Source organism: Terrapene carolina, unplaced genomic scaffold (assembly GCF_002925995.2).
Source record: "Terrapene carolina triunguis isolate 2854851 unplaced genomic scaffold, T_m_triunguis-2.0 Scaffold34029, whole genome shotgun sequence".
NCBI lineage: Eukaryota > Metazoa > Chordata > Testudines > Emydidae > Terrapene > Terrapene triunguis.
In genome coordinates this window covers 2,845,980-2,868,376 of record NW_020698380.1, presented here as the reverse complement: position 1 = coordinate 2,868,376, position 22,397 = coordinate 2,845,980, and the positions used below count along the sequence as shown (strand labels likewise).

The 22,397-nt window shown below is 39.7% G+C and overlaps 1 protein-coding gene across 1 annotated transcript in view; it reads left to right on the top strand.

Moving 5' to 3' along the window:
• Positions 1-22,397, top strand: part of LOC112119303 (serine/threonine-protein kinase ULK4) — a 421,700-nt gene that overhangs the window by 33,421 nt on the left and 365,882 nt on the right. Inside the window, exons 12-16 of the mRNA XM_029914272.1 lie at positions 910-1,014; positions 4,485-4,545; positions 10,574-10,755; positions 12,150-12,196; positions 13,294-13,372. Coding sequence (XP_029770132.1) covers positions 910-1,014; positions 4,485-4,545; positions 10,574-10,755; positions 12,150-12,196; positions 13,294-13,372 — 474 coding nt within the window. The remainder of the gene's footprint in view (positions 1-909; positions 1,015-4,484; positions 4,546-10,573; positions 10,756-12,149; positions 12,197-13,293; positions 13,373-22,397) is intronic.

Below are 22,397 nucleotides of genomic sequence, written 5' to 3'. Positions count from 1 at the left end.
GTAAACATACTTTAGGGAGAGAATAATAGCTCCAATTTTCTCATAAATGTCATAAATGCAGTTTGATGAATAAAACTAAGTCTCATAAAAGAAAAGGATTTAATTTAAATAGGATTTTAGACACAATATTATTCTAATCATTTATATAACTGTTGATTGTAAGTTCCCAACTTTCTTTTCTTTATTTTTAAAAAGGCCAATACTGTTGAAATTTTGGGCTCTAATCCTTCAAAGATTTATACACATTGACTCTGAATGGGACTATTTACAGTGTGTAAAGTTAAGCACCTGAATACATTTTTCAAAAATGGTGGTGTTGGTAATTGGGCATGGTGGGATGTGTAAATAAAATTTCATTCCCCCCTTCCCAATGAACATTAAAGAGATGTACTGGACAAAGTAATGGGCATTGTCCATACAAAACATGTTCACTGAGTAATAAGAAATGCATAAACCATATAATTGGCATGTAAATACCTGCTATTTCATGAGAGATTTAAGAAAAGTGTGTCTGTAGGTTGGTGGGAATTTTAAAAAAAAATATATGGTAATAGAATGTGCTGCAGTAACTGGGGTGCGGATAATGAATACAAGGCCCTGATTCTGGAAAGATTTTTAGAACTTGGGCAAGTCACGTAATCTCCTTTTGTCTCAGCACCCTTTGTCTGGCTTGTCTATTTCTATTGGATCAGCATCTTTCTCTTACTGGATGTTTGTATAGTGCCTAGCACAGTGGGACCTGATCTTAGTTAAGGAATCTATTCACTCCCATAAAGCAAATAATACAAACACAGAGTATTTGCGTTATCCATACAATGCAGTTTGGTAGTGTTTAAAAGAAATATTGCAGCAAAAATTTTGAAAACTCTTCTTACAAACCTGACTACTGTATTTTTGTTCTTGTTCTAGGGTAAAAATGTACACTCAAGCCAGCAGGACATGGAGTCCAAGATGAAAGAGCTCATCTACACAGAATCTGACCTTTTTGTAACCCCTATTATTGACAATCCAAAGGTATGGCAAAGTAAGATACTAAAGAATAGATTAAGGAACTTGCTGTGCTGTTTATTGCACAGATAAATCTTTAAACAGGGTGGCCACTCTTTTCCTTTCCTTTATTGTTCTCATCATAAACAGCTCCACCCAGTCATCTGCTAAGCCTTTTGACAAGATTTCTGCAGTTTTATATACAGTCAGTATGGAGAACTGATTTATTTGAGGATCAAATATTAATCTGAAAGGGTTTCCCACAATTAGTGGAAGCTACTAAATGTTGCATTTGGTGCCCTTGCAGATTTACCTTTTGATATCTTGCATTCACTTATTAAACGCCAGTAACATCTAGTCTCGACAGATATTTATTTAAAGGTATGCTTATTAAAATGAAACTTTTTAGATTTAGATGTCTTCTCACTGAATACTAATCCTTTTACACTAGGATTTAGATTTTCACACGAACTTCTGTTGCGGGATGTTTGCAGGGTGCAGAAAAATTGGCAGGGTTTAGACATATGATTAATTTTTCTAAAAAATATGAATTGAATATTTCTGAAAACGAGAGACTAAAATTGTAGGCAACACTGGACAAATGTTCACAATTCTCTGCTATGGCACCTTAATCCTGATCTGGAAAACTCCTTCTCTTCTAGTACAGAGAGTCTTGAGCAGAGACTACCACTTGTGCTGAATGGTGTGAAGGCCTCTATGTACAAAAAAATCAAGTTATTTTAAACAACTTTAATTAATAAATTGCAGGTGTTTGGACTGAAATATTTTGTACCGGAGGCAGCTGCCTTTCTAACTATGGAAAGGCTATTGCTTACAGTCTGTACTTACTAAAAAGATCTATGCTTTAAACTGAAAAATAAACAAAACCCCTTTGTTTTTAATAGTTTCTGTTCCTTGGTTTCACCATTTTAAGTCCCCCTATTATCACCGCCTTATAACAATCTAAATAGTTGGCTTTTAAGGATAGTGTTGTTTTGAAAGAATTTTTTTCCATTATTTAAAACTACACTTGATTTGACTGGTGAGTCCATTTGTCCCTGTCTTGTCTTTGTAAAGTTGTTGATAGTGCATTTCATCCATGAATTCACTGGCCAGTGAAACTGTGTTAGAATCTTTCCAGTAAAGGCCACTTTTAAACATGATTCTAGTTAACCTGGTTTAAACTCAAGTCCAGTCCAAAATGTCCTGTTGTATACCATGATAGGCCCAGGAGCAGGTGACATTTAATGATTGATCAAGTAGGTTTTGTTTTTGTTTTTATTGTTTTCATGACAGAGCCTGACTTTTTGTCAAGTCTCTGAGACATTTTCCTGGAAAAAAATTTCTTTTACCACAACTTTGGCCCCACCATTTGTTTGAGAGCAGTTTGCCAGGTAAATATTACTCTCAGGTAAACACCAGGGAATAAAAGGACATGATACTTTAGCAGAGTTTTCTACATCTCTGGTAGTTAATCAAGCCTAATGTTAATTGTGAATTTTAAAAATCTGCTTCTGCCTTCAGTGGGAACTCTGATTTTGGCCAATATAAATGAGAGGTTATTGAGGAAAACATTTGGCTGATTTCTTCCCCCGCACACCCCCCCCCCCAATGAATTGATTCGATATGGACATGGAAACAGTGAGATGCATACACTGTAATTTGGATTCCAAGCTGAGACCTCATGGGTCAGAGCCATATCTTTGGGACAAGGTGTCGACCTTGCCATTTCTGGGCAGTAGGTCAAGGTAAAGTTTAACCAGGAGAAGAATAGGGCACTGGAACTGTCATTGGTTTAGGGACAGCCTTGTGCAGGAATCGCTGGTTCTTATGGTCCGTGAACACTTGGACCTGATGGTAGGCCCTTTCCAAGTAGTGTTGCTTCTCTTCGAAGGTGATTTTAATTGCCAGGAGCTCTTGTTGAAGATCTTGTAGTTTTGCTCAGCGTGGGTGAGCTTCCTCAAGTAGTAGGTGATGAGGTGCAGTATTTGCCTTTGGGAGAGGACTGCCCTGATTGACATACTAAAGACATCTGCTTCCACAACAAAAGCTTGCATTGCACCTGGCTAGGCCAATACTGGAGCTGCGGTGAAGGCAAGCTTCGACTGCTTGAATATGTGCTGGGCCTTGGGTGACCAATGGAACTGCATGTTTTTCTGGAGTGTGGCAGTAAGGGGCTTGGCTTGTGTTTTGAAAAATTCTAAATGAACCTCTGGTAGAAGTTTGTGAAGCCTAAAAAACATTGTAGGCCATGCACATTGTGGGGACTATCCAGTTGTGAACAGCCTGGCCCTGTTTGAGCTCGGTGAAGGTCATCAAAGATGCCTGACATCAATTGGAGAAAGGTGGCCCAGTTTGACAGCATTTGGGGTATGCCCTTCCAGTGGGGGGGGGAAGAGAGAGGGGGGTAATCTAATGCACTTCTTACCAGCATTCCAAGTACCAAGGCCACCTTGGCTGGGTCAGAGGCTTAGGTCTGGGGACACATCAGGAACAGAAGATGGCATTGGTTCATTAAACCCTGGAACTACCAGACTGTTCAGGCCAAGATATCACAGGCCCCCTGTTTTGGGAAAGGTGCAGCAGGCTGTATTTGCAGTGTTCTCGGTGCTGATTTGCCTTGCTTGCTCCTGCAGCTGCTGGTTGTCCGAGGTCAGCTGTGCAACTTAAGCCTGCAGTGCTTGATTAGCCACGTTGGGCGAGTCTGATACTTCTGGTGACTGTGGTTGTGCTGCTGGGTCCATCCTTCTTGCACTGAGCTCAGTCCCACAGGGTTATAGTGGTCCGAACAAGCTGTCATGTGTGGGTTGTGGGCTGCCAGACCTACTAAAGTCAGAGTCCACAGTCATGAGGCAGGAATCAAGAGTCAGCTGAGTTGGGATACTGGGAGGTCAGAAGCAGGAGACAAACTGGAGATCAGAACCACGAATCGGGAACCAGAGTCAGGCTAGGTCAGGATACCAGGGAGTCAGAGGTGGGAGACAAATTGGAGGTCAGGAACCATAAATCAGATGCTAGCAGTTAAGCTGGGTCAGAAAGCCAGATGATCAAGCAGCAAGCACGAAACACAAGGTATGGTCCAAAGGGGAGTGGAGCCCAGTTGTTGGGACAGCTTCCTGGTGTTGCTGCTAACTTAAGCAGAGCCAGTGGCCAATCAGCTGCTTTGGGACTCAGCCAATTGGACCTCAGGGGTGGCGCCTTGTACTGGGGCTGGGCTACGTGGATGTCAGGTAAGCTACTGATAGGCTGCTAGGTGGAGGGTTGTGGAGCATGGCTGCTCTCATGAACCTTGTGGGCCTGGGTTCTAGGCCTGTTTCTCATTGACACTTAAATTATAATGGTAGGAGTGGCTTGTATACTGTGTATGTGCTAAATATATTTTTGTCTATCTTTGTCTGTGTTTATATGTTTCTCTACTTTAAAGACGTTTACAAATGCTTTAAAAAAAATCTAAAATAGGCTTGAGTCAAACCACTGTTTTTTGTTTTCTTTTCCAGATAATGAAACAAGCACCAGTTAGATTTGACTTAAAAATGTTACATGTACCAGCACATTCAGGTAGAGTCCTGCTGAAGTTGGTAAAATGTATAAGTGCTTCATGTGACAGCACATACTTACATAGCATGTTTTCATTTTCTTCATAATTTTCCATCTGAAGTATCATAGTTTCCTGTTGATTGAAATTCATAACTTTCCTAGGCGATAATGAATCGCATATATATATTCAAGGAAGAATTGGTAATTGTTTTACAGTGTAGTTTGGTTATATTAAATGTTTGAAAGAAAGTTTGAGATCATTTTCTATTGTGTTTATACTTATTTCAAGAGACTGTATTATTCATGAATTGCAGAGCTCAGTCTACAAGAAAGCAAGACGTATTAGGCCCTATTTAGAAAATAGCAAACCAAAAAAAAAAATAACAGAGGGACCTGTGGCACCTTTAAGACTAACAGAAGTATTGGGAGCATAAGCTTTCGTGGGTAAGAACCTCACTTCTTCAGATGCAAGTAATGGAAATCTCCAGAGGCAGGTATAAATCAGTATGGAGATAACGAGGTTAGTTCAATCAGGGAGGGTGAGGTGCTCTGCTAGCAGTTGAGGTGTGAACACCAAGGGAGGAGAAACTGCTTTTGTAGTTGGCTAGCCATTCACAGTCTTTGTTTAATCCTGATCTGATGGTGTCAAATCCTGATCTGATGGTGTCGCTTTACTCAGTAGAAGCGTTTACTTTGAAAAAATTAGAGTGTTCAAAGCAGGCTGGTCGCCAGAATACTCCAGCTAGGAATAATGGAATAGGACTCCGGTTCTATTTTGTTGGTTTTCGGAACTGGGGCCATGATTAAGAGGGATGGCCGGTGGCATTCGTATTGTGCTGCTAGAGGTGAAATTCTTGGACCGGCGCAAGACGGACCAAAGCGAAAGCATTTGCCAAGAATGTTTTCATTAATCAAGAACGAAAGTCGGAGGTTCGAAGACGATCAGATACCGTCGTAGTTCCGACCATAAACGATGCCGACTAGCGATCCGGCGGCGTTATTCCCATGACCCGCCGGGCAGCTTACGGGAAACCAAAGTCTTTGGGTTCCGGGGGGAATATGGTTGCAAAGCTGAAACTTAAAGGAATTGACGCATGGCCCCACAATATGCCAAAGTTTTTATGGCTGACCTGGGACAACACTTCCTCAGCTCTCGTCCACTCACGCCCCTTCTCTACCTACGCTACATTGATGACATCTTCATCATCTGGACCCATGGAAAGGAGATCCTGGAAGAATTCCACCATGATTTCAACAGCTTCCACCCCACCATCAACCTCAGCCTGGACCAATCTACACGGGAGGTCCACTTCCTAGACACCACAGTATAAATAAGCGATGGCCACGTTAACACCACCCTATACCGAAAACCCACCGACCTCTATGCCTACCTTCATGCCTCCAGCTTCCACCCCGGACACACCACACGATCCATTGTCTACAGCCAAGCGCTGAGGTACAACCGCATCTGCTCCAACCCCTCAGACAGAGACCAACACCTACAAGATCTTCACCAAGCATTCTCAAAACTACAATACCCACACAAGGAAATAAAGAAACAAATCAACAAAGCCAGACGTGTACCCAGAAGCCTCCTGCTACAAGACAGGCCCAAAAAAGAAACCAACAGAACTCCACTGGCCATCACCTACAGTCCTCAGCTTAAACCTCTCCAACGCATCATCAGTGATCTACAACCCATCCTGGACAATGATCCCTCACTTTCACAGGCCTTGGGAGGCAGGCCAGTCCTCGCCCACAGACAACCCGCCAACCTTAAGCATATTCTCACCAGCAACCACGCACCGCACCATAACAACTCTAACTCAGGAACCAACCCATGCAACAAACCTCGATGCCAACTCTGCCCACATATCTACACCAGCAACACCATCACAGGACCTAACCAGATCAGCTACAACATCACCGGCTCATTCACCTGCACGTCCACCAATGTTATATATGCCATCATGTGCCAGCAATGCCCCTCTGCTATGTACATTGGCCAAACTGGACAGTCACTACGCAAGAGGATAAATGGACACAAGTCAGATATCAGGAATGGCAATATACAAAAACCTGTAGGAGAACACTTCAACCTCCCTGGCCACACAATAGCAGATGTAAAGGTAGCCATCTTACAGCAAAAAAACTTCAGGACCAGACTCCAAAGAGAAACTGCTGAGCTCCAGTTCATTTGCAAATTTGACACCATCAGATCAGGATTAAACAAAGACTGTGAATGGCTAGCCAACTACAAAAGCAGTTTCTCCTCCCTTGGTGTTCACACCTCAACTGCTAGCAGAGCACCTCACCCTCCCTGATTGAACTAACCTCGTTATCTCCATACTGATTTATACCTGCCTCTGGAGATTTCCATTACTTGCATCTGAAGAAGTGAGGTTCTTACCCACGAAAGCTTATGCTCCCAATACTTCTGTTAGTCTTAAAGGTGCCACAGGACCCTCTGTTGCTTTTTACAGATTCAGACTAACATGGCTACCCCTCTGATACAAAAAAAAATAAGCACTCAAATCCAGTTATTACACTAAAGCTATGGAAAACTTTAGTTGCCTCTGACATTTATTTATTTTTTTATTTAAAACCTTTAGGAAATAAATGAATACAATATGTATGCTTTTCATCAGTGGAATAACTCTCTCCGTTTGGCGTTGCTTAGACTTTTGAAAATCAGATCACTTTATTTAGAAGGCTCCATAAGGACTTTGAAGCCTGTCCTTTTGAAAATCTTGGCTGGACTCTCCCAGGTTTTGGGAGTCAGTGTGTTCAACTGTGTTGATCAAAGTCCCAACATTTTCCAGCAGACAGCTGGAGTGCATGAGAGCCTGATCACATGTGACTCAGCTCCGTGTCTTTTATGCTGTTAAATCTAGGGAAAGAAGTTCATCCCTTCACAGTGAACTGCATGATTCAATGACTTTTTTTAATTACAGGAATTCATTTTACAAGGGTTTTTTGCTCTAGTTGCATCAAATTTATTTGCAAAACACAGTCAGATGTTGGGGGAAATTAAGTATGAATTACATACGAAAACCAAGTTAAAAATGTTAAAAACACTATTAGGGTTCCAAAGTCAAGCACTTGAAACTTATGAAATGACAGAATTAAGGTTACCTGTGCAACCTTAATTCAGCCCACTTGTGCATATGCATTATAATAGTCTATAATTACACAATCACATACTGTTCTTTTCAATCCCAGTTTCTCCCCTCTTGACTCTTCATTTGACCTGATCTTCCCTTCCCTCCTGCCTCCCACTGGGTCCCAGTCTCCCTCTCTAGGCTCTCTCTGAGTTTTCCCCCTGCTCTGTTTCTTTCTTCCAATCCCGTTTTTCAGCCAGTCCCGGGTCCTCCCCATCTCCAGGCTCGTCATTTGATCAGCGCTCTCACTCGCACACAAATGACTCCCAGTTCCTCTCCCCATTTTCCCTCATCTGTCTTCTTGCCCAACTGTTCTGAGCCTTTGTCCTCCCGGTCCCAGTCTGTTTCATTGACCAACTAGTCCCAGCCTCTTCCCCTACAGCTGCCAGTAACAGTTTCTCTCCCCACCCTTTAGTTCCAGTATCACTAGACTCCATGTCTCAATCTATCTTTTCCCTCATCCTCAGTCTAGCTCTTGTCCTTACTCAAATCAGATTAGGCAGCTTGCTCCTCCATGCTGCCGAGGTGCCAGCAAGAAGGGTCACTGAGAGCACAGGAGAGAGACGCTCCCTGCTTGTCCCCACCCTGCCCCAGAGTAGCAGTTACAGGGAAAGTCCAGCTTCATCCCTGTAGTATTGGACTGGCAAATGCTCAGTTGCTCTTCCGAGATGGTGAATGTGCATTCTGGTGAGCAATAGAAGCTATGAGAGGCTAGAGCATGCGCAGTGAGGTTAGAAACTTTGCAGATTTTTAGCTGCTAAAATTGAAGAAGCGTTTACGGAGCATGTGAAAACTGAGATTTTTTTCAAAGGCTTATAATGTGATGAAATTTGGGTGGATTTTCATGGACAGCAAAAGTCACATCCCTGACACATTTCAAGTCCCTGCTCCAAAGGATGGAGACACTACACTTTTTAAAAGGTTGCCAGAATTTCTTAACTTGGGCAAAACATTCTTGGAAAGGGTTGAATTGTTTTGGCAGAAATTTTCCAGAAAAATTTCAGCTTGGGGTAGATACCTGACATGGAAGATTTCAGCCCAAATGGTTAAAGTTTTGCAACTAATAAGGGTCTTATAATGGGAAGAGTTGCTGAACCATAACAAAAGATGGTGCTACAAGTCCTGCCTATAATTATGAAATGCTCCTAATGCCCAGCATAAAGTCATTATTATTTTTTTTTTGGCATCAAGTGAAGTTATTTATAAAAACAAAAGGCTGATTGTTATCAGGAGTGTAATACTAGTTCCTTTGGAATATTTCCTTTTGGTCTATTTACAGAGGTATTGTTAAAATATATTATGTTGGAAGATTAATTTCAGCTAAAAATATGTTCCTTTTTTTGCTTCTCAGCTGTGTATGGTGGGAGTAGGGAGTGAGGAATAATGTAAGATTCTGTTCCATTTGGTATGATGTGTATATTGAGCAGTGATTTTGTTGGAATGTTATTGTTATAAAATATAGTATCCCTTGGCCCCAAACAGCAACAAATACTTTCTGTAAGATAAAGTCATAGTCTAAAATTTTCACACTTGGGTGATTTAAAGGTAGACATTTACTTGCCAAAATACAGTATGAATGTAAATAAGTGATCTGCTATTCAGAGGTGCTTAGCACACACAAATTTCATTGCCTTCAAAGGGAACAAAAGGTTCTTAACAGCTCTTGGATTCCAGACTGCTTATTTAGGTGTCTGAATGTAGATTGAGGTACCTGCCTTTAGGCATCCAACTTTGAAACTGGTGACTATGGAGCTGAAAAGCTTGATCCACGTTCCAAATGGATTCCAGTGTCATTTACTATACAAGGGATATAATTTATTTAACAACTGGAAGATTGTGTTTGTGGCTATATAGTTTGCAGCTTTTTAATTTTTCCTGGCAAACAACTGTTTGGCTAGTGTTAGAATATCTTGTAAAAAAGACGCGTAGCCTGGTGCTGAATACCAACACTGAGGGCTAAACTTTTCCTTTTCAAAGATGAGAATTGAGGTTAAAATAAATACCCGAAGTCTGATTCTCTCGCTGCTTACGCTGGTGTAAATCAGGAGTGCCTTCTTTGAAGTCAGTGGAGTTGTCCCACAGTAAAATTTGTGTAAAACCGAAGATAATTAGTCCCCTTAAATGTTGCCAAGAACAATCAACACATTCACTATGAAAATGTCTGGATACCATTTAAAAAAAAATTTTTTTTTTGTTTTAGAGGTGCAGGAAGGAATGGACAGGATTGTTTAGCTCTACGGATTGATTGAATTTTCATGGCTTTCCTTGTAGATATGTTGTGAGTAATGGATTGGGAGTCATGAAATTAATTCTAATCCCAGCTGCGATCTGACTCTCTTGTTTAAGTCACTTAGGCCCTGATGCTACAACTATTTAAGCAGATGCAGACCTGCACACATGCTTCAAATAAATTGTGATTCTGAGCAAATTCCTCAGGCTTTTACTTAATTTTTGCTTTATTGTTGCTCTGGCAAACTCCCATTGACAACATCTGATTAAAAACTAAAGAATGAATGAGGACAATATCACTTCCTTTAATCCATGGGAAGGCAGTGTGGGTTCACCTAAGCAAGAACCAAATCAAAACTGTGAATAAGAACCTAATGGATTTTGCTCTTTGAAAATAGTTTTGTATACTTACCGTCATCTGTTATGTGTTGTACCCCCTTTTTTCTCTTGGTCTTTTTGATAATTCTCATTATTGTATTCTATAAAATAATTAAATTCTTTGCCTTAATATTGTTGTAAATATCAAAGTTGTGATTGGATCCAAAAGTTTTAAAATTACATTGGTTCATGTGGACATAACTATATTTTAGTATTTAAAAGTAAAATCAAAGATGGCAATTCATAATCTTTAAACAGCTGCTGACATTTTTTGTGTACAGTTGAGAAGCTATCATCTCTGAAAGAAATGGACTGGAATGACTTTTTGCAACAAATGTGCTCATTGATTGACTCCACTGAGAAGAACACAGGGGCAACACGAGCTAAATTGAATTTGCTATGCTATCTCTGCACTGTGGCTGGCCACAAGGAAGTAGCAACCAGGTTAATCAGCTCACAGCTGGTAAGTAGTAAGGTTCCCGGAGAGTCAACATGGTTCACATACCAGCCATTGCAGCAAAAGTCAGCTGCCTTTAGCAATGGTGCCCTTTACTTCTATTTTAAGGAACTGTTGGTATAAAGACACATGCAGGACAGCCAATTAAGGACAAAGCAATGAAATGTACCAATTAGGTTTCTTGAAAAGAAGTTATGGAGCATTGTCTGTCTTTTAGACTCCAGATGAATTTTTTTCTTATGATTCACTAAGTTAATAGAGTTAATTAAATAATTATTTAAACTGTCTCCAGCATTAATAGCACTTCGAAATGTTATAAGATGCTATAAATTGTTATTTATAAAAGCTGTAACACAGAAAACTGCTTTTGGGGAAAAAATATGCATATGAAAATGTTATAGACAATCCTCCTTAACCATACCTTTATAGATGGTAAACATGTTTTCTAAAATATGTACAATCATTAAGGGAACAAATTGTATGTGGCAATTAGTTTTGCTGGTCTCTGGGTGGTGGCTTAATTCATTTTTCAGTCTTGGGTATGCAAAAATAGCAAACGCACTTCCCTTCTTTGTATTTTAACTATGGAAGTGATCTACACACTCTCAGAATTATTATAATATAACAAGCTGCCTTTTAAAATAAATTTATAGCTTTGAATTTTGAGATTTGTTTTTTCTTCAGTTTATTTTCTTTGACTGAAGGCCAATTTCAATCATGGCCTAATTTCCCCTTATTTACATGTATGCCACTAACTCCACTGAAGTCAAATTCTGCCCTCAATAAAGTAATTGCAATTATAGTGGAGTAATAAGGGCAGAGTTTTCCCCACACATGCATTAGACAAAATAAGATCATAACTGTTGGAGACAGAGACATATTAGATCATAGAGCCTGTGAGAGGGCTGGAAACAGTCCTTCCAGATGGTGTGTTGAATACTCAGTTGATACTAGACTTGATATTAGCCAAAACAATTGTATTGCAGAGTAACAGAGAATTTGTAGGCTGGTTGGTTGGTTGGTTTAGTTCAGATGAATAGCCATTTCAAATTTTTATCACTAGTCTGTTTACCTGTGTGTGTGTGGGCAATCACAATTTTTCTAGTATATATTTATTTTTATCTGGGAATATATTTTTAAGCAAAGCTTCAAAAAAAAATTTTTTTAAACGATAGGAACATAAAATTTGAAGTTTTTTTTTTTTTTTTTTTTCAAACTGTCAGTACATCCTTTTGAATCAATGGGTTTGAACAGCACCCAAGGTCTTTTGTAGTCAGAGTACAAAATAGACATTTAAAAAAATCTAAATATGTATTTTCATAAGACTTATATCTTTATTCTTATACATTAACAGGGATTTTTTGAGAAATAAAAGTGTATTTATCTATTCCTTATTCTAGTTCCCATTGTTAATACAACAGTTGCGGGCAGCTCCAAATTGGGATGTGTAAGTAACAAACAACTTATTACAAATGAATTTATTCAAATGCTGATTGTTGCTGAATATTTTACAGGGCATACTTAAGCATCTGCTATGGTTTTCCTTGAAAGAGGAATGACCACAGACATTACACAATATAGTGATGTGTAGTGATTTGAATTTCTTCAGTACCTCAAGCCTAATAAGATCCATTACATTTTAGCCACTACCAATTTTAGCTTGATTTTTTACTTATTTTTAAAATAATGTATTCTAAGAGTTGCCTCATTATATTTAATGAATGATATTTAGATAAAGGAAGAATAACTTAATATCTTTCTCAATTTCTTTTACAAATTGGATGTGCTGTTAGATTTATTCAGGAAAATAATTTTTTTTGTCAACAATAATATGCAAAACTGAGTAGAATAAATAAAGGATCTGAAATTACATCTACAAATTCTATAATGTAGTTTATGATGTAGTGTATTAAAAATCCCCCAAAAAACTGACCCCTGCCATAACTAAGTGTAATATCCATAATGACAGAGACTTTCTTTGAAGCAAACTTGTCAATAATTATAATGGAATAATGCCCTCTGCTGGTTATTTTATAGAAAGCTTGATTTTTTTTTTTTTTTATTCCTTATTTTTAAAATTAAAAAGGTAGTTTTAACTCTTATCTAAAGTTAATTTTCTGACATGCTCTTCATTTCTGGCAATGGAATCTATTTTGACAACTGGAGTCAAAGATTTAAAATGACCTATGATGGCTTTTCTGTATTTTAAACAAATGTAGATGAGTGTGATTAATGAATAATTTAGATAATATTCATACTAACATACACTTTATTGTACGAAGGGGAGATTCATGACATTTTGCACAGGTAGTTGCTTAAGTCATAATCAATTGAGCTACTGAAATAAAATGCTGGTTTAAAGAGCAATGGATAAAGTGTCTAAGAAAAAATTCTGGGCTTTTCTAATGTAAAATTGTGCTTCAAAACGGCATACACTTAGCACTGTATACTCTGTGTACAATACACCATTATAAATAAAGTAGGATCTTGAACTTGTTTTTTTTTTTTTTTTTCATTAAGCTAACAAATGTATTTAATTCACAGACGTGCCAAAGTAGCCAGAGTGATTGCTTTACTGGCATTGCATACAACTGAACTTAAAGAAAATGTACCTGTTACTGAGGTAACTTACCTTTTGATTATTTAAGTTGCCAAACATTCAGAAGACTATTGATATTTTTATTCGCAAACTCAGAAATTTTCACAGCTTTTATTGAACTCTGCTTTATTTCCCCACCAAATGTGAAAATGGACACATAGTGCATCCTATTAGCTAAATGTATACATCCATGTTGTAATATATTTATGCTATACTTGTGGTTGTTCCAAATATATTTTGGCAGAACTGCAGTATTTACAGCCTTTTTCATAAGCTCAGTTTTGCAATGATTTGTTACTAGTCTATCACAACACTTCTTTACTGAATTTTGGAATAATATAAAAATATATGATGGATTTCTGAATAGTAAGTTATTCTCAAAGGTAATTATTATTACTATTGTTTTAAAGAAAACAAAATAAATTTGATAACTAAATTCTGGAAAAAGGATGTAGGGATGGAACTCAGTTTGACATTCCTCCACCACCACCCGTTTCAGAACATAATAGTGCAAGGGAAAATCATTTAGTATGGAGAACAAACAAATGTTTTTATTCCATACCATTTACATTTTTGAATCCTTTATAAATTTTTACATATTGATGGATAGCTGACATGACTTAATCAGAAGACTGGTTAAACACATACATTTCATTCTTATTTTACTATTTGCATATGGCACATGTACATAAAACTCCTGAACTTGGTGGGAGCCAATCATTCATGTTTATCTAAAGTGTTTAAGGTTGATGTGATTTCTACAAAAACAGTGAAATTCAACAACTGAAGAGATTTTCATGCATAGCTCCTATTATTCAGTGGACATCAGCACATGAACAGCACAGCTGCTAAAATTTCTCTTAACACAAATACACATCCTCATTATACAGATCTGGCTTCAGGAGAGAGTTTTAGCACTTTAGGCACACACAGTCATTGGTTAATCAATAGCTAACTACACCACTACCTCGATATAATGCAACCCGATATAACACTAATTCAGATATAACGCGGTAAAGCAGTGCTCCGGGGGGGCGGGGCTGCGCACTCCGGTGGATCAAAGCAAGTTCAATATAACGCTGTTTCACCTATAACGCGGTAAGATTTTTTTGGCTCCCGAGGACAGCTTTATATCGAGGTAGAGGTGTACATATCTAGTTTATTTTTTTTATTCCAGGTGCCTTCTTCTGGATGCACCATAGAGAACATTGTGTCTAATCATTTCATTTCATTATCTATAATTATAATAATTATCTTGATATAGCATTTTGTGATGTATGTTTGTTTTCTGAGTAAGATGAGAATTCTATTGGGTAATTTGGAATCTTATTCCACAATTCCTGGCAATATTTTTGTAAAATCACACGTCAGAAATAGGGGAAAGACTCTAGATTACTTCAAAAGCTTGCACTGTTACCAACTGCATCCTACCTGAATTCCAGGTTGCAATGTCAGTGTCACTTTTAACTTTTCTCTCAGATATGGCAATGTTTTCTGATATTATTTTAATGAAACCAGAGACATTAAAGGATAGTTCCAAGATACACATACAGTTTTTGGTTTCAGGTATTTGCCTAGGAAATCTTTACATCCAGTAGATTTATTATTGAAAACACATATGGCCAGCCATTTCCCATCAAATTAGTATAGCAGATATGTTATCCCATCTAAAGTGTGGAATAACAAACACTCATGAACCATACTTCCATTAAGTGATTTTAAAGGAAGAAATTGAACAGTTGTTGCACTGAGCTAATACTCATTTTTGTCCAGACTATGTCCCATTCTGGTGATCTTCCGTATAAATTCAAAAAGCCCATAGATTTGAGAGTATGGATGAATTCCAAACAGCAACAGTTCAGTAGTTTGTCCTGGGTCCAAACACTTATCTGGGGCACATTCAAACTGAAGAGCTATTGTCATTGTCATTTCCAGAGCCATCTGGTATCTGGATCAGATAATTTTTAATATTTCTGGTAGACTAGCTGGGAAAATGTATCCTATGTGAACGTTCATCTCCAGCTTGTATGTACAAGATTGTTCATAAGATGTTTGCTACTCTAGCCCTAATGATAGTTTATTCTAAATACGTTTTTCCCAAAGAAGAATTTTATTTTCAATCACCTACAGATTAAAAGTATTGTTCAGCTTTAATAAACATATTGTGAGACCAGAGAGTTGACCCATCCTAGCAGAATCCAGTGCAAACATTTTGATGTCTTCAAAGTAATCTGTAAATATATACATTTTAAAATCATTTTAAACTGTACGAAGACCTGGTTGACTTTCCAAAGTAAGGTTGGCTCAGTAGAGGAAGAGTAGGAGGGAGCTGTCAGAGATCTTTAGACCTGCAGAGCTCTAAGTGGTGCCTGCTGTGGTGCCTATTGAGTCATCACAGCAGTGTCAAAGCTGGACAGTCTGACTTCAAAGAACATAAATACCAGTAACTTTTAAAATATATTTTTTAATACTGGGAATTTTTGGTTTATTTTCCTCAAACTGACATTGGCTAGCTCCTGCACTGATACCATGTGAACTGAGTGCATATACTGGCAGGGCTCTGTGGTTGAGATGTAACCACAAATGTATGCTGGGGTTGAGTGATGTTTTCTGAAGCGTAAGGCACAGTTTTGAGATGTTTGATGATAATTCTATGCCCTTGAGATATTAAAAATAATCCTTTCAAAATTGCACTCTGAATTGTATTAAAAAATAATGCCCCTTGTCTCTGTATGAGCCAGTTAATGCTTCAGTTAGGACTCTGAGATAGCTGTCTTGATGAAGCAAGTTGCATGCTGGGGTGTCACAACAGGCTGAAGCCAGCCAGAACATGTTGGGGGATCTAAACTATACCTAATGTGAAGTGACTGGTCTCAGTCCAGTTCCCAGAGAATGATTATCCACATCACAAAACCTAACATTGGTGGCCCTGGTTAGTACTTGTTTTGACACTCTTTGCTGAGAGGCCAGGGTCTTAAGGGCTTGAATCCACGTGGTTAAAGTCAACGTGGGCTTTTTCATTGGCTTGAATAGGAGCAGGATCAAGCCCTGAATGAGCATAGAGACTTAATCTATCTCCTTACCCTTAGAAATAGTCCCTTCAGGATAAGGTTGATTCCCCTGGGTGGGATAGTATTGTCAATCTTTAACTACGTGTGTGTGTGTGTGTGTGTGTGTGTGTGTGTGTGTGTGTTCAGTGAATATAGGACGTCAGTCTGCAGGTTGTCAGTCTGGCACATTTCCCAAACGTTACACTCATGTACACATTGAGAGGGGAAAAAAAATCATCCCTTCTAAATTTCTATATGCACAAAGTCCCTCTGTTTCTTGTTTGAGGAGTTCAGTACCTTTTGATAAGTTTGCAAAGTTCAGTATTCAAGGCGACAGGCAAAGAACAATTTGTTTTTGTTGTACAAACATCCACCAGAGGTCACTCAAACACAAAAAAGAACTATAAGAAAAAATAGCTTCTCATTCGATTTGAATCTTAAATTGAAACAGTCTAGGCAGAGGTTTACTGTGGAACTATATGTTGCACTTATGGCTTTAGTGTGCTGATATATGCTAATATTTGAATGCTATCAAATATTCGTATTCAGAACAAATGGATGTTCTTGTCCCTGAAATCACTGCACTTCTTCCAGTTAATTTTAACTCACTTTATTGATTAGAACCAAGTCAGTAAATTGGTCTCTGTTTTCGTTTCAAAATGTAGTTCAGAAATTGAGTAGATTGACAATGAAGACACTTTTTTTCTTTTTGCGTTTTTTCATATTTGTAAAATTGCAATAAATGTAAGCAGCTCTTGAAAATGTGTAGGCTAATTTTGTCTCCTTGTTAATGGGTCTTCTCACAGAGTGGCCTTTGCCAATCCAAAGCATCCTTCTCTCTGTGTAATTTTTTCTCTAGTTATCTTTCCAGATTTTTCCAGTTGAAGTTTTCCTTGTGAGTATGGGTTCTAAAACTGGCTTTTAAACATCTAGGGGCTGCAGCTGCAAGAGAGCCATTCGCATATTCCTACCTCCAGATTCAAGTCCTCCAGGGATTTGGGGAGGCTCATATCCTTGTTTTTGTTCTCCACATTGCAGGTTTCTTTGCAGTGCCTTCTTTTGCTTATTCGGCAATGGACTTCTCTCCCAGAAACAATGACGGGGAGAAGTCAGTCTTCACTCTCTTTTGGGGGGAAGAGGGGAGAAGAACATGCTTTCATGTTATCCTAGCAAGATGGAATGATAGAGCAATATTGTAACCTTATCTGAAAGAAGGGGAACACTCTCTTCTTTTTTGTTAAATCTCATTCATACAGGCAATTGCATCTTCGTGGGTTGAAAGAAAACCATAAACATTAATTTACTGCATTTGCCTCCTCTCTGGCCTTAACATCTCCAACCTCCCACCTCAGTCCACTCAAAATGTAGCTGCTAAGATCATCTTTTGCGTTCATGGCTCTGACTATATCACCCACGTTTTTAAGTCCCTCCTTTGGCTCTACCTCTTCCACTGTATCAAATACCAACTTCTTTCCCCAAATTTCAAATTCCTCCATAGGCTAGTCCTCCACCAACTTGACTGTATACTTGTCTACTTTTCCCATGGGCAGCTTTGTGCTTTCTCCTATGCTACCCCTTATGTATGGGGGGAAAAAAACTCCCATCAAAATCTGTAAAGCCACCACCTTATCTTCCTTCAAGTCCCTCTTCAAAACTTACTTCTTGCATGATGCATACAGAAAACGGCCATCTGACAATGGTTAGGGAGGTGATGTGTTGTGATTTCTGTTACTGATTGGCTAAGTATGAGGCACATGGCTACTGTGTGCAAAACTTTGTATGTTTGTTAGCCCTGATCTACACTACGTGGTTAGGTCGAATTTAGCCACGTCAGGTCGATTTTATAAGCAATGTGTCTACACAACCAATCCCATTCTGTCGACCTAAAAGGCTCTTAAAATCGACTGCTGTTTTCAGGGCCATCCCTAGCTATTTTGGTGCCCTATACAGCCCCAGGCCTCCGCAGGGGGGCTGTGTGGGGCCCTGCCCCAGGCCTCTGTGGGGGACAGCGGGGGTGGGGGGAGGGCTGGCCCCAGGCCTACACGGGGGAGGGGGTCTGGCCACTTCCTGCAGGAAGTGGAGTGACCCGCCCCAGCCTCCTCAGCTCCCAGGCTTGGGGGGAGAGAGGAACCACCCCCAGCACTCGCCGGCGGGCTTTTTCAAAGCCTCTCTGATGTGCAGCGTGCCTAGCTGTGCTCTTCTAATTGCCCTGGTGTCTGGCTGCTCAAAATTGGCCGCCAGGCGACTTGCCTCAACCTCCCACCCCGCCATAAACATCTCCCCCTTAGTGTCTCAGATATTATGGAGCACACAGCAAGCAGCAATAACAATGGGAATACTGGTTACGCTGAGGTCTAACCTAGTCAGCAAACAGCGCCAGCAAGCTTTTAAATGTCCAAAGGCACATTCTACCATCATTCTGCACGTGCTCAGCCTATAGTTGAACTGCTCCTTACTACTGTCCAGGCTGCCTGTGTATGGCTTCATGAGCCATGGGAGCAAGGGGTAGGCTGGGTCTCCCAGGATAACTATTGGCATTTCAACATCCCCAACAGTAATTTTCTGGTCTGGGAAGTAAGTCCCTTCTTGCAGCTGCTCAAACAGCCCGGAGTTCCTAAAGATGCGAGTGTCCTGCACCTCTCCCGGCCATCCCACATTGATATCGGTGAAACATCACTTGTGATCCAACAGTGCTTGCAGCACCATTGAGAAATACCCCTTGTGGTTTATGTACTGGTTGGCAAGGTGGTCCGGTGCCACGATAGGGATATGCGTTCCGTCTATCGCCCCACCACAGTTAGGGAACCCCATTGCAGCAAAGCCATCCACTATGACCTGCACATTTCCCAGAGTCATTACTCTTGCTAGCAGAAGGTTAGTGATTGCATTGGCTACTTGTATCACTGAGCTCCCACAGTAGATTTGCCCACTCCAAATTGATTCCTGACTGACCGGTAGCAGTCAGGCGTTGCAAGCTTCCACAGGGCTATCACTACTCGCTTCTCAACTGTCAGGGCAGCTCTCATCTTGGTATTCCTGTGCTTCAGGGCAGGGGAAAGCAACTCACAAAGTTCCAGGAAAGTGGCCTTACACATGAAAAAGTTTTTCAGCCACTGTGAATCATCCCATTACCTGCAACACTATGCGGTCCCACCAGTCTGTGCTTGTTTGCCGGGCCCAGAATCGGCGTTCCACTGTATCAACCTGCCCCACTGCTGCCACGATGTCTCAATTGCCACATCCTGTGCTTTCAGGAATGTCTGTGTCCATGTCATCCTCACAGTCGTCCTCGTGCTGGTGGCTCCTACCCAGGTTCTGCACATACTATAGGATAATGCGCGAGGTGTTTACTATGCTCACAACAGCAGCAGTGAGCTGAGCGGGCTCCATGCTTGCCGTGCTATGGCGTCTGCATGGGTAACCCAGGAAAAAAGGCGCGAAAGATTGAATGCTGTTGCTTTCACGGAGGGAGGGAGGGGAGACTGACGACATGTACCCAAAACCACCCGCGACAATGTTTTTGCTCCATCAGGCATTGAGAGCTTAACCCAGAATTCCAATGGCCAGTGGGGACTGTGGGATAGCTATCCACAGTGCACCACTCCGTGAGTCAATGCTAGCCATGGTATTGAGGACGCACCTCGCCGACTTAATGTGCTTAGTGGGGACACACACAATCGACTGTATAAAATCGCTTTCTAAAGATCAACTTCTATAAAATCGACCTAATTTCGTAGTGTAGACATACCCTTAGTGTCATATACCCCTAACCACATGTGTCATTTGCTTATTGTGTCTTGTCTCTTAGACTGTAATCTCTTTAGTACAGAGATTGTCCATTACTGTTATTAGTATAGTGCCTAGCATAGTGAGTCCATGGCCTGGTTGAAGATGTCTAGGTGTAACTGCAATATGAATGTTATTCATACACATACGCGAATATTTAATACTTTGTACAATGGTTATTTTCAAATCTGGAAATTAAAGTGACTATCTTTCCAGCACAATCGGGATAGCCACTTAATATTATTGTTTCCACTGGGGTTTGTGCTAATCGAGGGGATTTCACTTTACTAACCAAGTGTCTCAAAAAATGAATTTCCTACCTGTAAAATTAGTTTCTGCAATTCACCTCCAACAATCTGACATAATGGAGTTTATTTATTAACTGGCCTTGGATAAATGGCAGGCAGACATATCAATCAAAAGACCAAAATCTCCTAGCCAGAATGAGTCTCCTCTGACAGTGACTCATGGATTGGTCCAGAAAAAGTCTTTCCAAGAAGTAAATAAACTGGAAATCTATATACTCTTGTTTCTGCACTACAGTTCCATCAATCCAAACAAATGGGGCTCTAAAAAGTTCTAAGAGCCGAACAAGTGCAATGGAGAACTTGAAAATTATTTAGCTACTGTGCTCAGAAAGTTATACTACTGAATGGAGCTTTAGGTACATTTTTATAATTGTCTTTAATTAATTACATGATCAAAGCTGAATTCACCTTCATAAAAGGCACACTCAATTAGAACTGTTGCTAGGGAGCACATTACATTCATTGCATTTCTGTCAATCAGCAGAATGGTACATCTTCTCCATTAAAATGGCATGGCTGGTGTTGTCTAGTATGGTCCCTTACAATAGCCCCAAATAAGTTGGTGTCTTTTTATGAAGGTGATTTAGTGGTTTCTTGTATATTATTTTGTGCGACACCATTATTTTGTGGGTTGATGAAGAACTATATAGTTAGGATCCTATATTTCAGTGACAGAATACATGAATTTCTCAAGGATGAAGTGGTATCTGTAAAAGACTATTCTATGTATTCGATCCTTCATTCAGCATTCTGAACATAACTTGTATTCCTGTTAAATCCTCTTGTGAAAACATCTTCTGCCTCCATCGTAAATGTAATAGTGATCTTGACTTTGTCATACAACAGGGAAAATTATGAATATGATCCGGAGGAGGAGTGGGGGTTGCATGCCTCACTCAGTGTGAACTCTCTATGCACAGCAATCAGGGGATAGGGCATGGATAGCGACAGCATGTATCCTCTTGTTTTTTTTCCTCCTCCTCCATGAAGGTGGGTCACATAAAAGCTCTTTGGCCAAAGCTGTTTCCGTGTAGGAATTCCACAACCACTCTGTAGGGCTGTGTGTGTGTAATATCTTTTTACCCACTCCCAGGCATCTGCCCAGCTGCTCAAACCAGGTGCAGGGCTCAGAATTTCTTCCTTTAGAATACAGAAGTGTTTGTATTCCCTGATGTCTTCAGTGGTACTCAAAATCAAAGAGTATTCTTGGCTTGCAAACTACAATTTTATCTTTAATATTTCAAACCTGTATGGTGCTTTCTGAGCAAAATTAAGCTTAATTAAAAATAAAAAATACCATGTGTTCTTAGATTCCTGCAATGCCAAGGTCTTTCTTATTAGCTCAGATGGTAATGTACAATGAGGTACGTATGATTGAGATAATTACATACTTTGAGTGTGAACAGTACTTTATTTTTGGTTTTGGCAATGACTTGTCAAATTAAAACTTTGCTATCTATTTGTCTGACATTTATTCCCCTTTCCTTTCTAATAGATGTTTTAGTGAACTTTTATAGGGATTTACATTGTTGTATAAACTCAGGAAAGGGATCTGACACTCAATGAAAAGCCTCAGCAAAATGTGTAGCTGGGGTCAAAAAAACAATGCTAGTATGTGCAAGGAACTGGATGGAGAATAATATGGAAAAAGATATAATGCTATTATATAAATCAATGGCATGGCCTCATCTGGAATACTGTGTGCAGTATTGACCATCCCATGTTAAAAGGATATTGAAGAATTAGAGGGTATTCAGAGAAGGGCAATGAGAATAATTAGGAATATGGAAAACCTCTCATATGAAGAGAGAGTGAAAATAAAGGGATTGTTTTACTTTAGAAAGGAGACAAAAGGTTGGTGTGTGTGTGTGTGTGTGTGTGTGTGTGTGTGTGTGTGTGTGTGTG